A 23,605-nucleotide genomic window follows, 5' to 3' on the forward strand; every position below is an offset into this window, starting at 1 on the left:
CAATACAAAAACAAAAAGGGTCTCGCTTTGTATCCCGGCTGATACGGCAATCGGGCCCAAATTTAAATATGCACCTCTTAACGATGTGTACATTATTTATAACAAGTAACAATTCGATGGTTAGCACAGCAGGTACATACACAAACAGGACTTCTCACAGCAACGTGAGCTATAAAGAACACAGGAGGATTAATGTCATTTGGACAGCCTAAGAGTGCTGAAGTCCTAATTCTATTCCTTTGCACTTAACATTATATTTCAGAGCACTGAAACTATAGGTATTACTATCGTAGTTTACCGGCTGAATTCTGAAGTACTTAACATCGTAGGTCGCAGTAATATGCCATCTATTTCTTTGCCTACGTTCAGTTGAAAGTGAATTTGCAGAGATATTAAACGCATCGAGCGTATTAATGCAAGAAGCAGTATGCAGTAACAATGCTTTACTTTCCGAACCTACTTTGTATTATTTTCTTTTCGAAATTTTAATTTTGTGTACATTTGACGACTTTCTAGAGAATTTAATGGGTTTGACGACCCCACTCTATTAGTAGAACGTCGATGAGTCACCAGGGGCGAAATTAAATTATAGAAGAATTGTATTACATCCTTCCCCAGTGAACTGTGAAAACACTAACATTTAGAGTTAAAATCTATATGAACATTTTGTTGATACTGACAGGGAAATTGGATGTCAGGTCTGCATCTCAATTCTTCATATAATGTAGTTATTTTTGACAAACCTTCATCTTCTCTTGTTGGGGGCTGATATAAGAGGATGTGGGTTATTCTTGTCATACAAATCGAAACGAGAGCAGGGGACGAGAGACGAGGAAAAGCCTGTACCGACTCTATTATGGCTCCAAGTTTCCCCGTTCCTGTTCCCATGTTTGCCTTTCTGATTTCGTAATAATTTCGCCTATTCCTGTATCCTATTATCTGGGCTACGTAGAGACTGGTGTATGAAGAACTGGGGGAGGGGGGAGTTGCGCTCCATAACATCCACCTCTCCCTCAACCATCTCTTCTTTCCTATCCTTTAGAAAGACTCAACATCCCTGATTTCTAAATCAGCAGAACATCTGCTGCGCGATGCGCCTGCTGGCTTCGAAACGGGAAAGAAAGCAAACCGAAAGAGAATTTCGAATGAACATCGTAATTAATGCTAAGTGGTAGAGGGGAGAAGCTTTTCATTAGAGCTCGAAAGAAAAAAGAATGGAAGGACAGATGAGACTTGCTACTACTTTCTTCCCCTTTCTTTCATTCTGTCCCCTCTCTGTCTCTCTTCTTATAGTATCTTGTGTTGCTTTCTCTCCTTCTTGCGTCCCCTTATTACCTACAGCCATTCGATGTTACTGAATGTTTTACACAGTGTTATGAGGCAAGAATCTCTTCCGCTTCCTCACTAAATCCTATCCTGTCATTCACGAGCTGAAGACGATCTGCTGATACAGTCCTGTCCGTCCTGTCCGTCCTGTCGCTCTGGCTCCGTGCAATTTGGCGGAAACCGGGCCACCAGCCTCCGAAGACCGTTTTTCGAATATCAATTGGCACAATTACTTTTTGTATTTACGGATCTGTATGCACTATTAGATTCTAAAGGGTGCTGGCGATTTCCTCTATTACCTAGAATTCCGGACGATGGAGAAAGTCCAAAACCCCAGTAATTCTGTGTGTATGCNTTGTCAAAAATCACTTCAGTAACTAAAACTGTTTATTTACTAGCAAAGTGCGACAACAATGCAACAAAGTGTTCCTTATTTCTTACACTTTCACTTTCGACGCAACATGTTTCGGCCCTAAATGACCATCTTCAAGTGTCTAAGAAAGTGAGTGTGTAAGAAAGAAGGGACAGTTTGTTACACTGTTGAGGGACTGTGTAGTACATAAACAGTTTTAGATGTAGTAATGCAAGATGATGCTTAAATACAGGATCACTTCACTTCTTTTGGCTTGTTTTGGACTTCACCCATCGTCTGGCATGTAAAAGAAAAAAGACCACGACGTTTCGGAGACTGGATCTGCCTCCGTTTTCGGGTGGATAGGGAAGGATAAACCTACTCAGTTGGGTCTCAATCACTGGTCCAGTGATTGAGACTAGCTCTTTCTAGCGGGCCCAACTGAGTAGGTTTATCCTTCCCTATCCACCTGAAAATGGAGGCAGATCCAGTCTCCGAAACGTCGTTGTCTTTTGTCTTTTACATGCCAGACGATGGGTGAAGTCCAAAATAAGCCAAAAGAAGTACAGTATACACCATCGTCAGAATCCTTTCAAGTCTATCCGGGATCACTTCAATAACTTCAGTAAATAACAGCCATTATACAAATGTGGTAATAAAATGAAATATCCCCTGCGACCCATTGTTTTTAAACATCGCGTTAAAGACCAAGCAGTCAAAATGCGTATCTGAATTTAAGTGTGAACTGGGTGTAAGGCCGTGCTAGAGCAGTTACATGCGTGATTTTACACTTCCAAATGATGATATGCATTTAGCTATCTTTTATGAGTCATTTACACAAAATTATCAAGCAAAACGTATCTGTCCGCTGGATTTTCAAACAGAATATCAAAGCATTTCGATTAAACGTTGTGTGGGAGATCTGCATTAAAATTACAAAGCGAATTTTCCTTTGATACGCATCTGTGGATCAATGGTACTCTGCCCTCAAATGAAATATAAAAAAGAAAAATCGAGAAAGACAGCGGTTCAACGTGAAAAAAGGCACGTTATATAAACTGTGAATCACCTTATAGTCTATAACTTCAAATACCGATGATGAAGAAATTATGTAACAGAATAAGTAGGTTTCTCTACATTCTGTACTGAGTGTTAACTAGCTCTGCAATTGGTAAATTTGAATATTTTTTTTTCCTGTGGCGCTACAGCCCCAATTTGGGCCTAGGCCTACCTCCATGAAACTCTCCGTTTTACTTCGGTTTACTAGATCTTACACATACGGTAGGACTCCTTGGGCGAGTGATCAGCTCGTCGCAAGGCCTCTACATGTAGAGAAACACAGAAAAACGAACACAAACATTCATGCCCTGCGTGGGATTCAAACCCACGATCCCGGCTTCCGAGCGAGCGAAGACAGTGCATGCCTTAGACCGCTCGGCTACCGTGACCGGCAAATTTGAATATACAGTACAGTAACTGAACATAAAATCAAGAGGGGTGTAGAATCAACATAATTCTTACTTATGAACTTCTTTTTACTTTAAAGCAGAGCAGAGATATTCTAATTTTACATGAAGCAGGTAATTTTCGATCATATTATATTACCTCTCCTGTTAAACAGATTAAGTCTGAATTACGTTAGTGACTCTAGGACCTTATATTCTAAAACTATGTAAAAGTGTGAAGAGTAGGGGTCTTGTGGATTATAGAGAGGTGTAGTTCAGGCAAAGGCCGATCATAGTGGCCTCAAGGTCAAAATGTATATCTTCACCCGCTCAAAATCTTGGATCGGGGATTCGAATCCCACTTGAGGTATGGATGTCTGTGTGCGTTTATTCTGTGTTTGTGCTTCCCTGTGTTGCAGACAGCGGCCTTGCGACGGACTGATCACTCGTCCGACGACTCCTACTGACTGTATGTCAGATTAAGAAACTGAAGTGAAACGAAGCGTTTCACGGATGCCATATGCTCCAAGTGGAACAACAGGAACACGAATGAATGTATCCCTGTAACACGATTGGTTCTGCATGGTCCACCAGCACATGTTCGATCACGTTGCACACTAACCCAGCTCCGAGGGTATATATTGATACTGATACTGCACGGCAGGCTTACAGCCATTCTGAATGTGATACGCGAGAGTAAAAACAGGCTTAAAGGCTTAAAAAATTAATTCGCTTAGTGGGGGGTGGAGTCCAGCTGGGTCCACTTGGCACGGCGTCCACTGATTGGCCTATTGTAGCCGCCCTGGGTGATTGTGATGATGGAGAATTTGGTGGAATGAATATTGGCAGGGGAAACCGAAGAACTCGTAGAAAACCCGCCCTATCGCCACTTTGTCCACCACAAATCCCACTTGACCAGGCCCGGGATCGAATCCGGGCCGCCGTGGTGAGAAGCCAGCGACTAACCGCTTGAGCTATGGCGAGGCCGCGCCTTAAAGGCTTAGGTTTGGTGCTGGTTTCCTTAAGAGATGACCTTTCGGGGCAATGAAACTGAGTTTGTCAGCTAAGAAAGTTATTGGTTCATCTTCATGAGACTCGATATGAATTTAATGAAAGTGGACATTATCTAGCATAATACTCGTATTATGACATGTCATGTCATCCACCTGGAAGTACTGAGAAGTAAAGCGTGTTGGTCACCTTCGGAAGTGTTGCCTCAATGAAAGCCCCCTTAGCCTCCACGCCTTAAATTCTACACAGCGGTTGCCTGATGGTGAATTTGTAACCTTCATTCAGGCATTTTTCTCAATAATGGGTAATACACATGTAACATGAATATGCGAACCGTCGAATTTGTTTCTCNACAACGCAGTATAATGCTTTGAGATTCAACAGAAGTCTCGGAGGAATATGTCGTTTCCATCTTCAGGCTTGCAGAATAAGCCGAGCAGAACCCAACACTGGGCAGGTAGCAGGTAAAATCCGACATCCTTCACACTTGTTTTTGCTTGGCTTATTCTTAGACTTTAGAATAGAGGCGGCATGTTCCTCCGAAAGGTTTGTTGACTTTCACCTGGCTACACAGCAATACATGCCAGGAGACAGAATTCTTCTTAAGCACTTCTGTGAGAACCTCATATGCTACATATTTAGGATGTCATGAAGTTTCTTTCCAACTCTGTGAATCTTTCCCAAGTACGTGTATATCGAGCACCAAATAAAATGACTGAATTATTATATTACATGACGCCTGAAAGCCGGAATAGCGAAACCAGAGTAGACGTCACGCACCCCAAACTAATGACCATATCTTGGAACATTTACATCAACATTTGTCTTAAAATGGAATGCGACGACTGAACTTATTGCGTTCACTAATGAGTCTGATTGGAACTTTCGCTCGTGTAGAGGGGCCAACTGATATAACGCAACAAGTACGAGTATATCAGAAAGAACTCCTGGTTCCAGCCGGAATTCGAAAGACAAGGATACGAAACCGACAGAAGCAGCTCATAATGATGGGCAGACACACGGTAGCACAACGTGAAAATAAACAAGTACTAGTACCTTCCGAGTCTATAAAAATGCGTTTGTGTGAAATGTGATGTGATGTCCTCAGCCCGAGGAATAGTTTAAAACAACGTCAGTTATGAGAACAAAAGTCTGTTAACAAGTTACAGAAGTAACCGGGATTTCCCATAGACACATTTAGGAGTTTTCTTTGAAAACCACCGAATTGCACACAGTGAATAATACAATATTACGCACCATACAGCCAGCAGAGCTTACCCCGAAATTCGAATGTTGGGAAACCGAGTAGGAATGAAGTGCACCTGTGCCTAAGCCCCTGCCATGAAAGTAGTCTCACGTGTGTAACCTGACCACTAGATAGAGAAGAGTGATAAGATTCGCTCTTCCACCGCTCTGCTCCCAGGGAAAGGATCCCTGATACTCAGTGCACAGAACGCTGGATATGTTCTAGAACGGGGTTGGATGTAGTGCTAAAGATAATTATCCAGCTCAGGGATATACGTGTATATTTAACCAGGCAGGAAATAGATTTTGGCATTTATTTGTGGAAACCACAATACTGTTACGTAATAATAATAAAAACAATGACAATAAAAATAATCTCTATGCCTATATAAAAGCCCAAGGCTAGCTGGGATATTTTATGTCTCTAAATGAAAGCTTTGGTAGTTTTCACACTAAATACCATGATGAGGTAATGAGAAAAGTAATTATGGTTCAGTCGGCATTACAGTCTCGAATTTTTCCGAAAAAACTTCAGTTACTTCAGTCGGTATTTCAGTCTCGACATGGTCGAAAATCAATTCCCATCGATGTCAGCAGATATATTCAGTGAAGTTGTAATTTCTTAATGACAAGTTGAGGCGTCATCGGTGCAAACTGTAGCTATACGTGGGAACTCTTCGTTTTAAAAGGTTCATCCCAATTTCTACACTTAAGGGCATTCAGAATTGAGTGCGGGTGCACGTTACCGTGACATTCTGCTACCATTTGTAAAAAGGATGTGTATTTATGACGAAGACATTTTTTATGAACAAGCTTGGTCGAAAACTTTTAATCTAGATTGGAGCATACCGTTATTCTATCAAACACTGTAGCTAGCATAAATGTAGCTACTTTTTTAACATCTCAAATTACTGGAGTTGCACAGAAAGTCCCAGGAAGAAAGGTCAATATTCTGGGAGGCCACGGTATCGGTCATTCGAAGCAAGAAAAAGTATATGTGCATGTGTCCTATTCCGAAAGGTTTCCGAGGTAGAGTCATTTCACTGTACAGTACACTTTACACTGTAGAGACAAGCAACACTCCACGTCTACACACGAGTTGCAAGGTGCATTGCAATTGACGGTGGAATTTTATAAAATGTATTGTACTAAGTAAACTGTGGCAACTTTGTCACTTGAACAACAAATACCTGCATTAGAAACAGTACGTGACATATTTCTTATAAACAATTTTGATACTGTACAGTGAAACATCTCTAGCTCGGAAATTGTTCGGAATAGGACACATGAACATACGTTTTCTTGCTTAGAATGATCGATACTGTGACCTCCAAAAGTATTGACCTTTCATCCTAGGATATCCTGTATATTCTTGATTAACTGTTATAAAATTTTCATTTGAAACTTTAATTGGCTTTATAAAACATCATCATCATGAACAACAACTACTACTACTACTACTACTACTACTACTACAACTAATAATACTCGTAATTTCTACCTTTCTCCGACAAGTGCCCACTGAGCAAACTGGGATTGCTGTACACAGAGTTGTTCATGTCCCCTGCGCCGTCCCAGGTTTGATCTGCAACCAGACAAACAGATTGCAGTAATACAGTATTCACGATACTGCGCCGCTGTTACGTTCATCTTCTGATGATACGTAATACATTTTATGGGATTCTAGGTGCTGCTAGAAAATATCACAGTAATTTGCTCTTCTCCTAGTGAATTTCAGTACATTGTTTATGGTGAGAAGAAAGCGAATACAGAATTCCGGGTTTCAGTCTCTACATCTCATTTCGCCATCAGTCGGTTTTCTCGTGGAAAGCTGGATTTTGCTATAATACGGGACCATTTTCATTTTAGCAAGGGAGAAGAAAAAAAATGAACTTTTACAAGGCAATGACAGTGGAAGTTAAGTCTGGAAGTGAAAGAAACGTAATTCAAATTGGACACAGGTACCTAAAATAATACGTCTAAAAAAATTAAAGTCTGTGCCAGTTCTAACGCGATAAATTATAAATGCATCCATATAAGTTTCAATTAAAGACAAAATGTCAATTTATAAGAAAGAACGCTTTAAAGGCCAGGACAGAATGGAAATTATAAATTTCCAAAACAAACTCTTTCAGTGCGACAAAGATAGAGAGGATCTTGGGCGACCAAGAGAATGATGGACATTCTAAAGCCGGAAGAGGCCATTGACTAATTCATTAAGAAAATAAATAGAAGCAGCAGGAGGCGAATTTTGGAAAGCACTTGAAATTTATAAAACAGCTGACCAAAATTGTGACATTACCATTGTCAATGCAGACAGAAATTAGGCTTCTCATCTTGCCTGGTATACTGTGTCAGTTCTGCGTTTTTACGATAAAATATAACCAATGCAAATGATTATAATTTAAAATATAATTATTTAGTTCTTCTATAATTATACAATATACGTATTGTGTCTACTTTATTCCACGAATGTGACCCTAAATTTAAAGTTACAAAATTATTTGCGGTAATGACATGATTTATTTGGCCATGTATTTGCCTGATGACGGCTTTTAATAGCCGAAACATGTAGCAGAGCCAAACTAGGCACTGACTTTAATATAGTTGTGATGTGATGGTTTTAATAAAGTAGTTGTAAATGATATGATTGTTTATAATAGAAATGTGGCAGCAATTTCGAGCAGACAAATTGCAGTACACTCTTTCCTGTAGAAACAGATAACTGAAATGTCTTCTGGAAACATTCGTAAAATAATACCGAGTGATTCTAAATTATTGTCGGCATTTCCCTGGCCTATAAACCGAAACGCCGACAATAATTTAGAATCCCTCTGTATTTACTTATGAATGGATAATGATCAGGATCTGTGACTCTAGTGTTGTTTATTACATACTGTAACCTCAGTAGTGTCATGTTGGTTCATTGTATTTAAAAAGTTTCCACACATATATTACAAAGATGTCAGTCAGTATTCGAAAGTGTGCACTGAAATCAATTGGGCTATGTTGTACCGAACATAAATTTTTGATTTCCACTGAAAGGCCCCTCTGCTCCATACGAATACAAAAGACCGAGAAAACTGTCACATACTTGTACTTTCTCTCTGTCCCATACGGATACAAGGGACCGAGAAAACTGTCCATACTTGTACTTCCTCTCTGTTCCATACGGATACAAGGGATCGAGAAAACTGTCACATACTTGTACTTTCTCTCTGTTCCATACGGATACAAGGGATCGAGAAAACTGTCACATACTTGTACTTCCTCTCTGTTCCATACGGATACAAGGGACCGAGGAAACTGTCACATACTTGTACTTCCCCTCTGTTCCATACGGATACAAGGGACCGAGAAAACTGTCACATACTTGTACTTCCCCTCTGTTCCATACGGATACAAGGGATCCAGAAAACTGTCACATACTTGTACTTCCTCTCTGTTCCATAAGGATACAAGGGACCCAGAAAACTGTCACATACTTGTACTTCCCCTCTGTCCCATACGGATACAAGGGACCCAGAAAACTGTCACATACTTGTACTTTCTCTCTGTTCCATACGGATACAAGGGATCGAGAAAACTGTCACATACTTGTACTTCCTCTCTGTTCCATAAGGATAAAAGGGATCCAGAAAACTGTCACATACGTGTACTTCCTCTCTGTTCCATAAGGATACAAGGGACCCAGAAAACTGTCACATACTTGTACTTCCCCTCTGTTCCATACGGATACAAGGGATCCAGAAAACTGTCACATACTTGTACTTTCCTTCTGCTCCATAAGGATACAAGGGACCGAGAGAACTGTCATAGCGACAACACTCTAGACTAGTATTTCGGGGACATTCTCTTTGAATCTCTTTGGGACGCCGGTTTCCTGAAGCTTCTCGTAGTTTTCTTCAGTCTCTTCTTGTAAATGTTAAAATAGCACCTGGACAAGACCACCATCGGTTTCTTCCGAACCCTCCTAAATTCATCATTCGTCTGTAATGTCACTATTCAACGCAATATATGTTACCTAGTTACTGCCAGCGGCGTACAACGCCCCTTCCCCGCACGCAGTATGCGGGATATGCAGGAGAATGTGATTAAACCTCTTCCAGAGAACAAATGTCGTCCAGCTACATGAGCTGACGCGTGAATGAATGTGGGAAGAAACTGTGACACGTTTATACAGTTTTTTAGTTTTGTGACTTTAAATTTGACATTATGACTACATTAACATCACGGGACAATTGTAGTAGAATACTTATATTACCTCATGCCTTCTGTTACATGTGATTGTTAAAAATTAAATAGAAACTCATTTTCCATAATGTTATGATTTGAAATCAACAGTACACCGTAGTGAAAATGTAATTTTCTATATTCCTGCATAGTCTGAGAGGAAAGCAGACTGGAGTTGGCCTAGCAGGAAAATGCAGAACCGTACATTATGAGAAGTCCACGATATATATTCAGAATTATTGATATATGGAGTCATTAGCGTCCCACTTTCTATAGTCATTTATGTCCTCGAGATCAATTCTTTGTTCACAGAAATGCCACTGGTCTCAGCACTGCAATAGCTTCTACGCCACTCGACTACACTGAACTACGAACTGAAAGGATCTTAAATCTCTCCGCCGTCTACGCCCTTGTTAAGAAAACATCAGAGGAAGGGAGGATTCTAGATTGCTGGCCGGGACCTCCGCTTTCCTAATCAGATATCTGCTTCCACGAACATTTCAAAAGATTCGAGTTATGAGCGCTCAGGCCAGGCGCCGCGGTCCTTTCGGATTCCTTAGAGAAGGGGGTCTAGATAATTCGGTAACAGAAGAGGCGCGCGCAGGCCAGCAGAGGCGATGCAACTATGTTCCCGTGACACAATATTAATCACCTAATATAGTTAGAGAAATTCTGTAAAGAATAATCAAATGGACTTATAATGTGTCACAGGCAGAGAAATACACCGATGTGTATTCTAAATTTTCTTGAAAAATTACTTTTTGGAAGGTTATGCAGATACTGGAGGAAATACCATAATACTGAAGTAATGACAGGCAGTAAATTAGGCTGAACTACCCCAAGGCCACTGTGTGTGAACACGGTTCTGAAGCTCTCGGTATACTGAAACCATGTTGGCTCTAGAACCACTTCAGATGTGACACTGAAGACAATACCTTCAACGGTCCAATTGGGTTCACTTACAGAGCTCCCATGTGCTATATTTAAACTGTACCCTTCTAGCCATGCCACAATTCTTGCCAGAGTGCTGAAAATTACGCCAGAATCAAGCGAGATGCTGATTCCCTTTTCGGGTTTCAAGTGTACATTACTGTAACTCCAGCTTGCTCGGTTTAGTGTCCTTGTTTCAAGAGACAACGGCGCCACTGTCGGAAATAAGTAAGCTTAAGAATTAACCTTTGCAGTCAGTGCAAGGTTTCGTTCAAGTAACGAAGTTAAAGTTAAGTTTCTCGAGTATCAACAGCCCGTTTGCAATAAGGAGGAGCTTGAAGCCACTGGAGACATATAAAAGTTAATTTCAGCGTCATTGTTACGTCTGATAATTGCCCTCATTGTAGTTCAGTGCATTATGTTCTGACGTAGCAATTTCCTTTCTTTGAGGAACAGTGCTCTCTCTCTCTCTATATTTCTCTTCAGGAAACAAGATACGGCGTCTGTGTAGAGTCCCTACTTGCGCAAACTAAGTCCTCAGCTTCCTGCTTCCGTTCTTAACATTTGCAGCCAAAAAACATTGTTTTACATATTGATCATGTTTCGTTAAACGTCTGGTGTAAAAGGGTTATTGGTCTTTGAGCAATAATTTTCCTTCAGCACTATAATAGCAGGGATATGCGGTAGCGTAGTTGGTTAAAGCACTAAGCTACAAGCCAGAAGGTCGCGGATTCGAGTCCCGATGAGGTGGATTATTTTTCACTTTACCTAATCCTTCCAGCCGCACTATGGCTCTGAGGATGACTCAGCCTCAAACAGAAATGAGTACCAGGAATCCTCCTGGGTGGTAAAGGGCGGCCGGCGCGTAAGGCTGACAACCTTACCGCCATTTGTGAGCGGAGTGTCTAGAACAGCCCTGTCCGCCATGGCGCCCGTGGTATATTTTTCTGGCGCCCTCCGTAACCACATATAATTGAGCCGATTTTTAATATTAATTCAAACCGTAAGACAAGAGACATTTTTGAACGTCTGAGTACTGTTAAATATTTTCAAAAAATTTTTATTATTATAATTATTATTGTTATTATTATTATTATTATTATTATTATTAGTAGTAGTAGTAGTAGTAGTAGTAGTAGTAGTAGTAGCAGTGTGTGGTGGCGCCCGCACCTCCATAGGCATCAGTGAATTGTGCCCGAGTACATAAGAACGTTGGACAGCACTGGTCTACAAGATGTGGGGGCCTCAACCGCTTACAACCCTATGGGCCTCCAATGACTGTTACAGGGATAATTTCACTTGAATGTAATAGGAGCCCAAAGCAGTTCTGAAGAAATATATAATGGACACAAGACCTAGGAATTAATCACAAGTCTCAAGTATATGTCGCTGTCTGCAGAAGGGCTCTCGGTGTAAAGTGAGTCAACCTGAAAACAGAAACTACTAACTGTCCAAAAGAACTCTGCTTGCTTTCGAACTCCACAATAAAGGATTTTCCTTAATGTTCGATAGATATTCAGTTAATTGACAAATTCCCCTGTTATGGAATCCGACGTTTTAAACGTCATCACAAAATTACAATACACCGTACTGAGATAAAGTAATCCAATTCGTATCCCAATAAACTCTTTATTAATGCTGTCACGTGATAAGTGTGACTACAGACGGGGTTCGAATTGGTGATCGGATTCATTGGACTCATTCACTCGTAACGACACGTTATAAATCGCTATCACACACAGGCTAGTGTTCTCAAACACGGTCTTTAGTACGCGTTGCTTGGTTACGGCTCCCAATGGCGGATGTTTCTCTTCCTCTTGTTTCTCGAGCTGTCCCCGGCCTCAGCTACGAGCTTCTCACTTTTCCAACTGCAAATCTCAACTTACTGCCCGCAGACTCTCTCTCGACTTACTCGCGACTCGGACTCTACACAAACTGACTCAGAGTCAGAGTCAGAGTTACTTACAACTGGTGGTTTATAGCCAATCAGTTTGTCTTGGAGCCAAGCGCCTTGAGGATCCTGACCAGAGATTTTGCCCAACTGAACCCTTGCGACTACAGTCCTTACGCAGCATCCTCTCTGACGAGAGGGTGGGTTTGTCTCTCATTTATAGGCTTCGCTTTTGTCAAGTGTACGTTAAGCACATATATCATGTTATTGAAAAATCTTCCTTGTGCACTATATACAAGTCCTCTGTCAGTCCAGGCTTTGCAGAGCAGATCATGCCTATCATACTTGTCTCATGCTACAACGGCAGCTGAGTCACTTGAATGGTCGTAAGAATGACCACCTCTAAGCTTAAGCCTCTTGTATTTTCTATGTCTGGCTTCGCCTTGTCCTATGCTGCGAACATGTTATTTCTCATGATTTTGCATGACTTCTGCTTGTTGCCTGCGCAATTTTGTTATGTAATCGTCTACATATGGAAGGCTCAAAGCCGTGTGCAAAACGAGAACCTGTGCGCACCTTGGAAATGTTCCAGTGGTGCGGAGAACCCTATTTTGTAGGCGCTCTAATTTTAGGAGGTAAATGTCTGCCGCTAATTCCCAGGCGGGGTAAGCATAAGTCATTAGTGAATTAATTAATGCTTTATGGATAGTTAGTTTATTATTGGCTCTTAATCGCTCACTTTTGAATAGGGAATAGTTTCTAATAACTATTCCGAAGGTCTTGGCTTCAATCAAAGTCAAAGTTAAAGTTATGTTACGACCGACGGTCAGTCGGCCAGTCTATCTTGGAATAAAGCACCCACCTGGGGTTTAGGTCAGATATTTATTGCTGTCAGACAGTTGCAGGTTTGTTGATGTGGGGCTCTTTCTCTGACAAGAGGGCGGGGTCTGTCGTTTGGCTTCAATCATAGCTGATCCTCGTTATATACTCTGCACGGATCGCACAGAAAACACTGCTTCCAATAATTCTTCTGTTGTTGCGTCAGAGTTTGTTGCGACCTTCATGTGACAGCTACTGAGCAACTGCCCTAGCAACGGGCATGTTTACAGCAGTTCTGTATGAACGGCTGTCTCTGCTTGCTTCACAATTCTGGATTTCAGCAGAAATGCTACAATATCTCAATATTATCATCAGACAGGTTGGTATAGAGGTAACTTTCTAGGTTTACATTGGACAAATGTGCGACTCTGAACGCGGCTAGACACCAGGTCTTCTGAGTGAGGTTTTCCTCCGTAGTCTTCTATCTCTAAAGATAATGCCAGGATATCTCGATTAGGCCACAACCGCTTCCTTCCAGATACCTCAGGAATTCAGCGTTTTTAAGAACTGAAATATCCGTTAAAGCATTCAGCAAGGACAAACTCTGGTCCTTATCCTGAGGCAGTCGAATTCAGTCCACAAATTTACATCATATTCTTTAATGATGAACTTTAACATCATCCTCCCATCTTCCAAGTTGTATCTGTCCCACAGTTTTCTTTTCCAGCTAGAATTGTGTATGCAGTTATTATCTATGCCATTAGTGCTAGATGCCTTTCAATTGAATTTTCTTCGGAAGAAAGGTGGATACAGACTTCTTACTGTTTTGCTTTCTCCATTCCAAACTAAAGAAACTGTACCTAATCCATCATCGTTAAAGAAGGGATCATGAAAAGTAAGCAGGTCTGTAAAACCTTCAAAAACAGAACGAACATGGAATTCTCCCTCTTACCCAGCGACAAAAAGTAAGCATTCGATAATTATGGCGCTCGATTAATAATATCGTATAATTTAAGTAACTGTTGGTCGAATTTGTATTATCGGGCTTAGCTTTTCCCTAATTAGGCGGTGTTCCCTTACATTAATTAAATGTACCTTACAGTTCCTGCTGAGGTAAACACAAGCTTAATTCCCGCTGATGAAGTTAGCATGACACATCAGATATTACGCTGCATTACTGCCAGCGAACCTGCCTTCAGTGCGTCCGGCTGTGTACACGTCTGCCCTGGAATGGCATTGAGTACACTTTGAAATCAAGAGCGGGTAAACACATTGCATGACTGAAATGTTATTTCGGTTATGGTTCAGTCAAGCATCTGGCGACCATGGACACGAGAAAAAAGAAGCAGTTTTTAAGCAATGATTATGTCTTATGCAAGGCGATATCAAATTTTATCACTTTTGGGGCCCTGTTTTAAATATTGCAAAAGGGACAGATTGACGTTATTTTGAAACATCGCAATTGTGTCCTTTATGGTGTTAGAAAATATTAAAATAATTCCTTCCGGTGACGTAATTGCAGAGCGTGTCGTAGGGAAATGAGACTTTTTCACATATTTTTTTACTAAAACTTTGATATTTTGATGTACTGAATTATTTTTAATTTTGCAAGACATGTCGGAAAAAACCCTTTATCTCATACTCTTCTACTGAATTCTAGTATCTCTTAAAATGATCCCCAAACTGGCCTCTCATAATGTTCTGTTGGAGGAGAGGAACGGAAACACTTCCGGTAGTTACCGCCCTCGCCGTCCTGAAGCGAACAGCGCTTTTAAAGAACTGTGTTTTGTTAAATTTGGTTCCTTAACTTCACAGGACGTTTTAATATAAACAGACTGTATCGGTCAGTCTATCTCAAGGATTAGAGAGGATACAGTCAGATCCCGTTCCATATACAGAAGGGGCCAGCAGTAACATTTTACCTAGGTCCCTGGCCTGCGAGGGGCCTCAAATATACTCCTGGTATTTTTAACAATTATAACATTTCAGAAAGAATGCAAGAATTCCGCTGAATTTAATTTTTCGTTTACTATACTTCGTCCTTCGCCAATATTCTTTTGCAACGTTTAGATAATTTCAAATTTTTAAAAACAAATTATAGAACTCCTGTGTAAGATTTGAAGTTTTCACGGCGGCGACTATGAAGAAAGACCCTTCCCCTCTCCTCTCTACTGACTTCACATGCAGCCCCTCTCCATTCTCTCCCTGCTCTTATACAGCTGGGTTTACTCCACTCGACATTAGTCTGTTAGCACCTACTCACGCTGGTTCTTCGCTCGCGGATTTTCTTCTTTTTTCTTCTACCATGAAGATGGAGGCAATACGTTCCTCCAAAACGTCGGTTAGCAAATATCTACACGATGCCACATCCCAGAAGACTGCTCTCTTCATAGTCGCTGCCGTGATAACCTCAAATCTTACATATTTAATGAAAAATCACTAAGTCTTATTACCCTTCCAACAAATCTTACCCCCACAATATCACCATGCTGCCTAGGTATATGCATATGTATTTTAGGACATAGTGTAGCAAAGTGTGGGTCGTTTTCTGTTCTGAGAAACCATTCAAATCATAGCTTTATCCACGCAATATCTTGGAAAATCTGTAAGATGTAACATAACCTGTGTGCTTTCGGGAAATACATTCGCAGCCGACGAAATATTTCGAGAAATTTCTTGTAATTGTATACTGGTAAGCATGAAATTGGGACCCTTAAAAAGGTAGTCCTCTAAGCAATCGAACAAAAATCAAAATGATCTGACACAATATATAGTACACAAACACTACTACAGAACTGGCCTCTCCGCAGTCAGTCACGTCCATTTGGTACTGTCCGGGAAGAAAGAGGCAGGCGACCAACTACAGAGCTTTCCAAAAAATTTGGGAAAGTAAGCAAAACGTAAGCATACGAGTATGTACACGTCACTTCGCGTCGGATTTGTTCTCGCCAGGATTCGGCGTTTCCCTGTCAGGAACCATGAAAGAGAGTCAGGAAAGAAAAAACCAAGAGAAGAAGAAGGGAAGGACGGAACGGTGTAATAAAGAAAAATAAGCTGCGAAAAAGGAATAAAAGGGAAAATAAATAAACCAACAACTCAAGACAGAACATATATCACAAGATAAGAAGATAAGAAAAAAGCAAATAAATAAATGAACAAAGCAAATAAGAAAGAAAAAAAAAAGAACATAAGAAAGAAAAATGAAAGAAACAAGAAATTAAGAGAGGGCTAAAGAAAACAGGAACAATAAAGAACAATATCAGAGAACAGAATAAAAAAGAGAAAGAAAGAAGCAAACAAAGAAACAGGAAAGAAAAAGGTACAACAAAGAGAGGAAAGAGGAAAGAAAAAACAGACGCCAAAGCAGGAAGAGGAACATATTAAAAAGATGAAAACAAGTAGGAAGAGATGCTATAGACGGTAAAGGAAGGAACAAAGGAAAAAGAAAGAAAGAAAGAAAGAAAGAAAGAAAGAACAAAGAAATGAAGAGAGACAGAGGAAGAGAAAAGAAACATGAAAAAGGAAACTATTAGATAATAAAAGAAAGAAGCAGAGGAAGAAAGAAAGCAACAAATATGCAAACAAGAAGGAAATGAATAAACGAGCAGTAAACAAAACAAGAAAATACGGGTGCAAGAGAGCATTCAAGGAGGAGGAAGTGACAGAAAGAAAAGAAATCAAGAACAAAGAACTCAAGGAAGGGGGGGGGGAGAGTATAAAAACAAAACTGAAGAAAATTCAAGAACACTGAATTTCAATTTTGATATTACAATTTCATGATCCAGCTTATACACGTATTGAATATAACATGGCTTGAATATTCTAGCTTCTGTATACTCATGTTTTCCTGCATTTCCCGTTGCTGTGGGTCAGCATGTTCGGGTTGAAGCTCTGGAAACAGGTGTTAATGTGCCCCTTCTCAGTAGCATATCAAGCTTTGTCACTGATCAAGTCAACAAACAAGATTATTGAATAACACAGTAATGTTTACACACACCTACTATACATGCGTGAAACTGCATACAGCTTGAACTGTGAACAGAAATACGTTAATAACTGAAATATACAATTAATATCTGTGGCACCTCAGAGACCATATATCAAGCAAAATTAAAATTGAGATATAATTTGACCCTTTACAAGCAGATTATTAAAACAAGTATTACATCTCTGCTGCAATTTTGAGAACTCAGTCTCTTATTACGCAGAATTTTAGATGTAAAAAACAACATTAACCTATGCATTCTGTGCTGTGGTTCCTCTGAGGTTGTTTTAAGTGCGGAGGTCAGATACTGCAGGGTCACTGGGAGTCAAAGATACTGAGGAAAGCTATTATGTGCTCTCTGAAATTACGCCACGAATAGACGGGGAAACGGAAGAAAATCACCATAAGGACTGCAGAGGTTTGATAGACTTAGGCCTGCTTTCAAATATGGGCCACAATTTTTATTTTGTGCTTACCTAATGGGCAAATATGGCGTTTATTGGGATGGGAGAAGAAACAATGCAATGTTCTTTAACATGAAGTGAATATTACTGAATATTACTCGTATTTGCTTTTAATTTTTTCTTTCTTTACAGCCATCTCATTCACGTGTTATTATACTATACTATACTTATTTCTTTTTCTACCTCTTCCTGTCTTATTTATATATCTCTTCTTTATTTCTCTCTGCTTTACACCTTAAGGTATCCGTCATGCTCTCCATCTCTTTCTATATTATCTTCTTTTTCGCTCTGTTTCAAATAAATTTTCCTCGCAAACTGTCTGCACGGCTCTCTTGGAGATAACGCATCGGCACTGGCACAGTCCTCAGTTGTTTGGGAGAAAATAAAATTTACCAAATTAAAAACGTGCTTAAGTTATTAAGATGTCTGCTGGAATCTGCAGGACTGGAAAATGAAGGGGCCAAGGACCAAATGATATACATGAAGCTACATCTTTTAGGATTTGGGCTTAATGTGTACATAAATGTGCAACTTTCACTGCTTGTCTGCTCTAGCCCATTTTTATTTATAAAAACAAGCTTATGTTTTCCTAAACATGGGCAGGAACTAGAATATAGTGGAGGATCTTCGATTTCATAACCTTCATGTCACGGCAGTGTTTTTGATGCCTAATGGCAGTTAAAAAGACGAGGTGGGAAGATTGTTGTCGGGTTAAAGTGGTTTCGACGTGGCGGCCTGTTAGACAGCTCTTCCGAGAAAAAGTCTGTAGTTGAAGATTTCTTCAACAACTATCAACTGTTAGCATTAGCCGAACGCAGTGCATAGATATCCTAAAATAAAACATAACATTATAAATTCGGCCACAGTACCATAATTAGTTACTTCTAGGAGTTAAGGCACCCATAAGCCGAGTCTACATTAATTCTCACACTAATTTATCATGTTAAGGTTCAGGTAGAAGAGAGAGTAAATACATATAGGCCTACTAGGGACCGCAAAAGTACCCGGTCCTCAAAATTTCGATCTTATTTATGTAGCTATGTTTACAAAACCTTCTCTGTGCTCAGAATGTCAGAATTGATAACGGACAATATTATTATCCGTACTATATTGATCACTTATATCACTGGAGTTCTCGCGAAAAATGGGGACGTGTTTTGCCTAACCTTGTCCCAAAATGTTGATTCTGTGACCCAGATTCTCTTTGGCTCAAGTCTATGTAAGATTACGTCATTCTCTCGTTTCCTGTTGATCCCACCTACACAGGACAACACAAACACAGAATAAACACAGGCATCCACGCCTTGAGTGGTATTCGAACCCACGATCCCAGCTTTCGAGCAAGCGCAGACATTTCATGCCTTAGGCCACGCGGCCACTGTGATCCTAATTAATTCATTCGGTTGAGTCGATATTTCCAGAAGGGAAGGACTTTTGTAGTCTGAACATTAGCTCCTCCGTGTATTTGATTTTCACAATGATATTACATTTTTTTATTTCACCCTTTTGCGAGTGTGACCTCTACCGGCGATTCCCATATTCTGTAATTACGAAGATGAAAATCTGCCTATATAGCGAAGAACTACAGCGGACGTACGAAAATTTTAAATGAATGACTAATACTGTACTGGAATTATGTCAAATATTATATAATAGCTAGTATGACGTTGGAACATGCACGAAGTGTAGGAAACACATCCACGTAAACTTTCCTGAGATGTATCTCGCTTGAACAGACCAGACAGTAACGACTATGTCACGGCGTTTTGTTATGATGTTGGTAGAGGAAATGTTTCCACAGAGGATCAGAACGCAAGAGCGATACAGGTAGACTTTACACCTACTCGGTATAATACAGCAGTTGAAAATGTTCACTAATTTCAAGCGATACCGGACGATACGAAAGATACATCAAGACTCCGTTCCAGTGAACCGTAGTAGGCTGTGGTGTCCCTTAGTTTTGGCCTGTAACCCTCTACTTTTCTCTCCATAACGCATAAGCTGAAAACAGCTCTGACGGAGTTCAGTATGCACATTGCAGACGGGCATGGCGTAACGCCTCAACGGAAGCTACTCCATCCACAGCGGCGGTAAGTGAGGCATGGATATGTCTGCCCCTAAGCTCTACTAAAGCTAAAAATACTCCGTGGCTTTTAGTCAGCAAGCGAACTCTACCGACCTAGCGATCGCCTCTTGTCGGCGAAGTTAATGGCAACTTTTCTGGACAGAGGGTGTCGCGTGGTCAGCGCAACGCATTTCCACTGCCGTTAATCACAGGTTTATAGACCGGAGCCGCTACTTTTCCATTTAAGTAGCGCCTCAATTATCCTGAGTGGACCCCGTTCCAAACCCAATACTTCTCAGAAAATCTGGTAGCGCCGAGAATCGAACCCGGACTTCAGGATCTGTAGCCAGGAACTCTCATCAATAGATCACAGAGGCGGCCCCCTAAGCTCTACTATTTGCGAAAAGAGTTCAGTCTCACAACCCTATGGGCCTCAATGGCCTGTTATAGGAATAGTTTTATTTTTATATTCTTAAAAATTTCAGGCCTTGTACTGAGAACAACAGACCACTTTCAAATTTGGCCAGACTCCATGTATGTTTCAAACATATCCATAGAGGCTCGCACTGTGTTCTGACCGTAGCAGATATACAAGTAGTTCAAATCAGTAGTCAGAATACGAGGTCCACTGCGCGGACGTCACAGTTTGTTTGAGGTCGCAAAACTGGGATTTCTTTTAAGCGTGCCTCGCGAGCCCATGGAACACCATGAACTTTGTATTGTAATTGTTTTGTTATTGTTATTAATGTACCCCATGCACAGTGCGGAGTGTCACACAATTAACACTGCGTCAAGGACACTGCAAGCAGGCGAGTCTGCTCCTGTCCTTCCTAATATTTCCGAAGCTTCTTCCTACACTTCAACAACAAAGTAATCTAATTCTATTCCAGTGACAGAGATTCGTCTCTGAACAGTCAAGAAATCCCCTCCATAAAACATCGCTATGTGCAGTTTTCTGGTAGGTCTCTGGATCAAATTTCGGCCTGGAGACCGAATTTGCTGGCTAATGAGTGATTCATACCGCAGGTATTAGTGTTAACTTAGAAGGAATTAAGAGATTTCAGTTCAGCTCCTCGTGTGAAGTAATCTCGAACCAAACGACCTTTCAGTGCTGAATAGAAAAGGCGCGGTTAAGGAGAGTAGGCTTAATTTTTATGTAAAGAGGCCTTCCGTATCGGGACTCTGTTATACCTAATGGTAGGATGATAGATGCATGATGAATAATATGAAAGGATTTGAAAGGAAGTTGTGGCCAAATCGAGGTACTATCCCGGTATATACTTGGGCCGACTTCGAAAAGCCATAAACATCAGTCAAGATAGCCGGTGTTCCGGTCGAGATTCGAACCAAACACCTTCCGAATGCAAGTCAACAGCGTTACCTCCGGACCAACCTGCTCCGCAGACTTCACAAGATAATCTAGAAGTTTTCAGTTAAGAAAATTCAGGATTTCTGTAACCAAAAGCCCACTGGAAACGTAAAGAAAGTTGAACTTCCTCAATCCAAACGTTCTGACTAGGTCACATTCGATGCGGCCGTCTAGTGCGTGTCGTGCATGAACAGAACAAGGCAGCAGAAAGGTTGAGTGTAGTGGTTGCGTCCCTACCTGGGTTCCTTCTCGGAGGCAGGTCCGTCGTAGTGGGTCCGGGTGTTGTCGAGGGCGGTGCGGAGGCTGGCACAGAGAAAAGAGACAGAACAAAAAGATAGGCAAAGTGTATAGCAGTAAGTGCTAGTCTAGTGCAGCCAAAAAGAAAATAGAAAGCACTCAAATCGACCATTTCGACAGTTCGATTAAAGGGCTTCTACTATATAGATGACGGACATCTCGGTAAGGCCTGGACGTTAGAGACAACACAGTGATAAATGAATTTACTTTAGCCTTTTCAGACACCACCAAGGATCGGTCACATCATAACACCCGGAGTCTGAGTCTCGTATGTGTTTTAGTAACATTGTTGTGGTCATTCCTGCCACACCGATATGTCAGGAGCTGGAGATACGTAAGAAATACTGTGTTCAATTCTAGAAAGCGGGTAATTTAAATTAAACTTTAGGCATATTATTAAGGTGACATATTTTTCATGTAGGTTGCCGTTTTCTGGATTATGACGTCAAGTAGTCCGATATGTGGTCATCTATATTCCATAGGAACACGTCATTTCTCCATGAAGCTGAAGGAAGTAAGTTTCTCCGAAACGCTATTACCACTTACAGACTAGAAGCTGCCGCAACTCAGACAGGTGCAATGCAGACTGTCACTGCTGTGGAGGCACGAGGCACGAGGCTACTGAAAGCTGTTCCACGAATTTAGTCATTCACATTAACGGGAAATGATAACCTCTATTTAGTTAACGTACTTTACGGCAGACAGTATCCCTTGAAAAGCTGTTAGTTACTTATCTGTTCAAGTAACCATCGCCATTATGGGACCCAGAAGTTCGTCAGAGTATTTAGGACAGTCCGCTATTTCAATATGCGTATATTCAAAGTCAGCTGAACGTGACCCACTGCCTCACATCTGGGCCCCCAAACAGTTCATTTGGTTGAGGTTCATGGACCAAACAGTTTAATAGAGTTTATTATATTTTCACGATTGAATGTTCTTGGAGTGCAGTGGGACGCTGTTCCTTGGTACTGTGACCAAAATGGCACGCTGTACCAGCCCTGGATGAGAAAAATGGAACATTCGTGTAGTCAGAATTGGCAGGATAAACCTAAATACAGGGAGGAAACCTGCCCGAATGCCAAATTTCCACCACAAACCCCACATGAATTAACTGGAGGTTGAACTCGGACAGTCGTGCTGAGAGAACGGCGACTAACCGTCTGAGAATCGGGAAGTTCTATTTCTCTCATGATTTCTACATGAATATAACAATCTATGAATTAGAATGTGAACGTAATGCAAAAACATATGTACATTATTTCTTACGCATAGTGCTCGTAAAATTTGGATTAACACTTCGCCAGAGAAACCTGTCCGATTTACTGTGTTCATTAGATTGCTTATCACGTACAAGACAGTATGTGGTCTTCCGTAACTAAGTGAGGGAATTTGATTTTTATTCTTATACTGTCAGTTTTGTTGCTTCACTATAGCGAAAGGTAGTAGAATTCTGAAATAGATCGCAGTCTCACGTATTTTATTTTAGGACTGCGGGGACTCGATTTGAATCGGATATATTATTTGCTAAGATTACATTTTCGAGTAATTACGTATTGCGAATTATTTGACAACTTGAGAGAAATAATTACCCCTGAGCATTGTTATATAAATTGAGTTGAATGAAAGAGATAACTCCAGGACTGAAAAAAACATTTAAGTTTATGTCGTTACAATGTTATTCTGGCATTATTAAAAATTATGTTGAGTACACTCGCATGAACTTCATTAGTCTAACATCCGGTCCTTACCGATTAGAACAAAATGCATTTTGTAATGGATATAAAATAAACTACATTATTAAAAATGTGTGTGAAGAAAATATATATTGTATTTGATATTAAAGTTTTCATATCGTCACACAAGGTCTGAGTATTGTACAATAAAATGAGTGAGATTAAGTGAAAACAATGTCAATCAGTTTATTATATTAAACACACTATATGTTTCGGTTTCCTTGGACCATCATCAGGTGTTTGAATAAAAACAATAAATATATTAATTTTATGCTGAATTATACGATGAAAATGGATCTATTTTTCAACGTCATAAATTAAAAGTTGTGTAGGAGTCCAAGGGCGAATAAAGGAAATTACATGTGCAAGATTACAGAATTATTAAAACTTTATAAAATATATAATAATAAAATGTATATATGTAAAATAATAGCCTAAGT

At 40.4% G+C, this 23,605-nt stretch overlaps 1 protein-coding gene across 1 annotated transcript in view; it reads right to left on the reverse strand.

The window, feature by feature from the left end:
* The window catches only part of LOC111871970 (lachesin), a gene marked incomplete at its 5' end in the record, with an annotated part of 138,003 nt that overhangs the window by 23,915 nt on the left and 90,483 nt on the right, over nucleotides 1-23,605 (reverse strand). The window contains 2 exons of the mRNA XM_023865413.1: nucleotides 6,881-6,964; nucleotides 21,373-21,438. Coding sequence (XP_023721181.1) covers nucleotides 6,881-6,964; nucleotides 21,373-21,438 — 150 coding nt within the window. The remainder of the gene's footprint in view (nucleotides 1-6,880; nucleotides 6,965-21,372; nucleotides 21,439-23,605) is intronic.

The sequence above is a fragment of the Cryptotermes secundus genome, unplaced genomic scaffold (assembly GCF_002891405.2).
Source record: "Cryptotermes secundus unplaced genomic scaffold, Csec_1.0 scaffold149, whole genome shotgun sequence".
NCBI lineage: Eukaryota > Metazoa > Arthropoda > Insecta > Blattodea > Kalotermitidae > Cryptotermes > Cryptotermes secundus.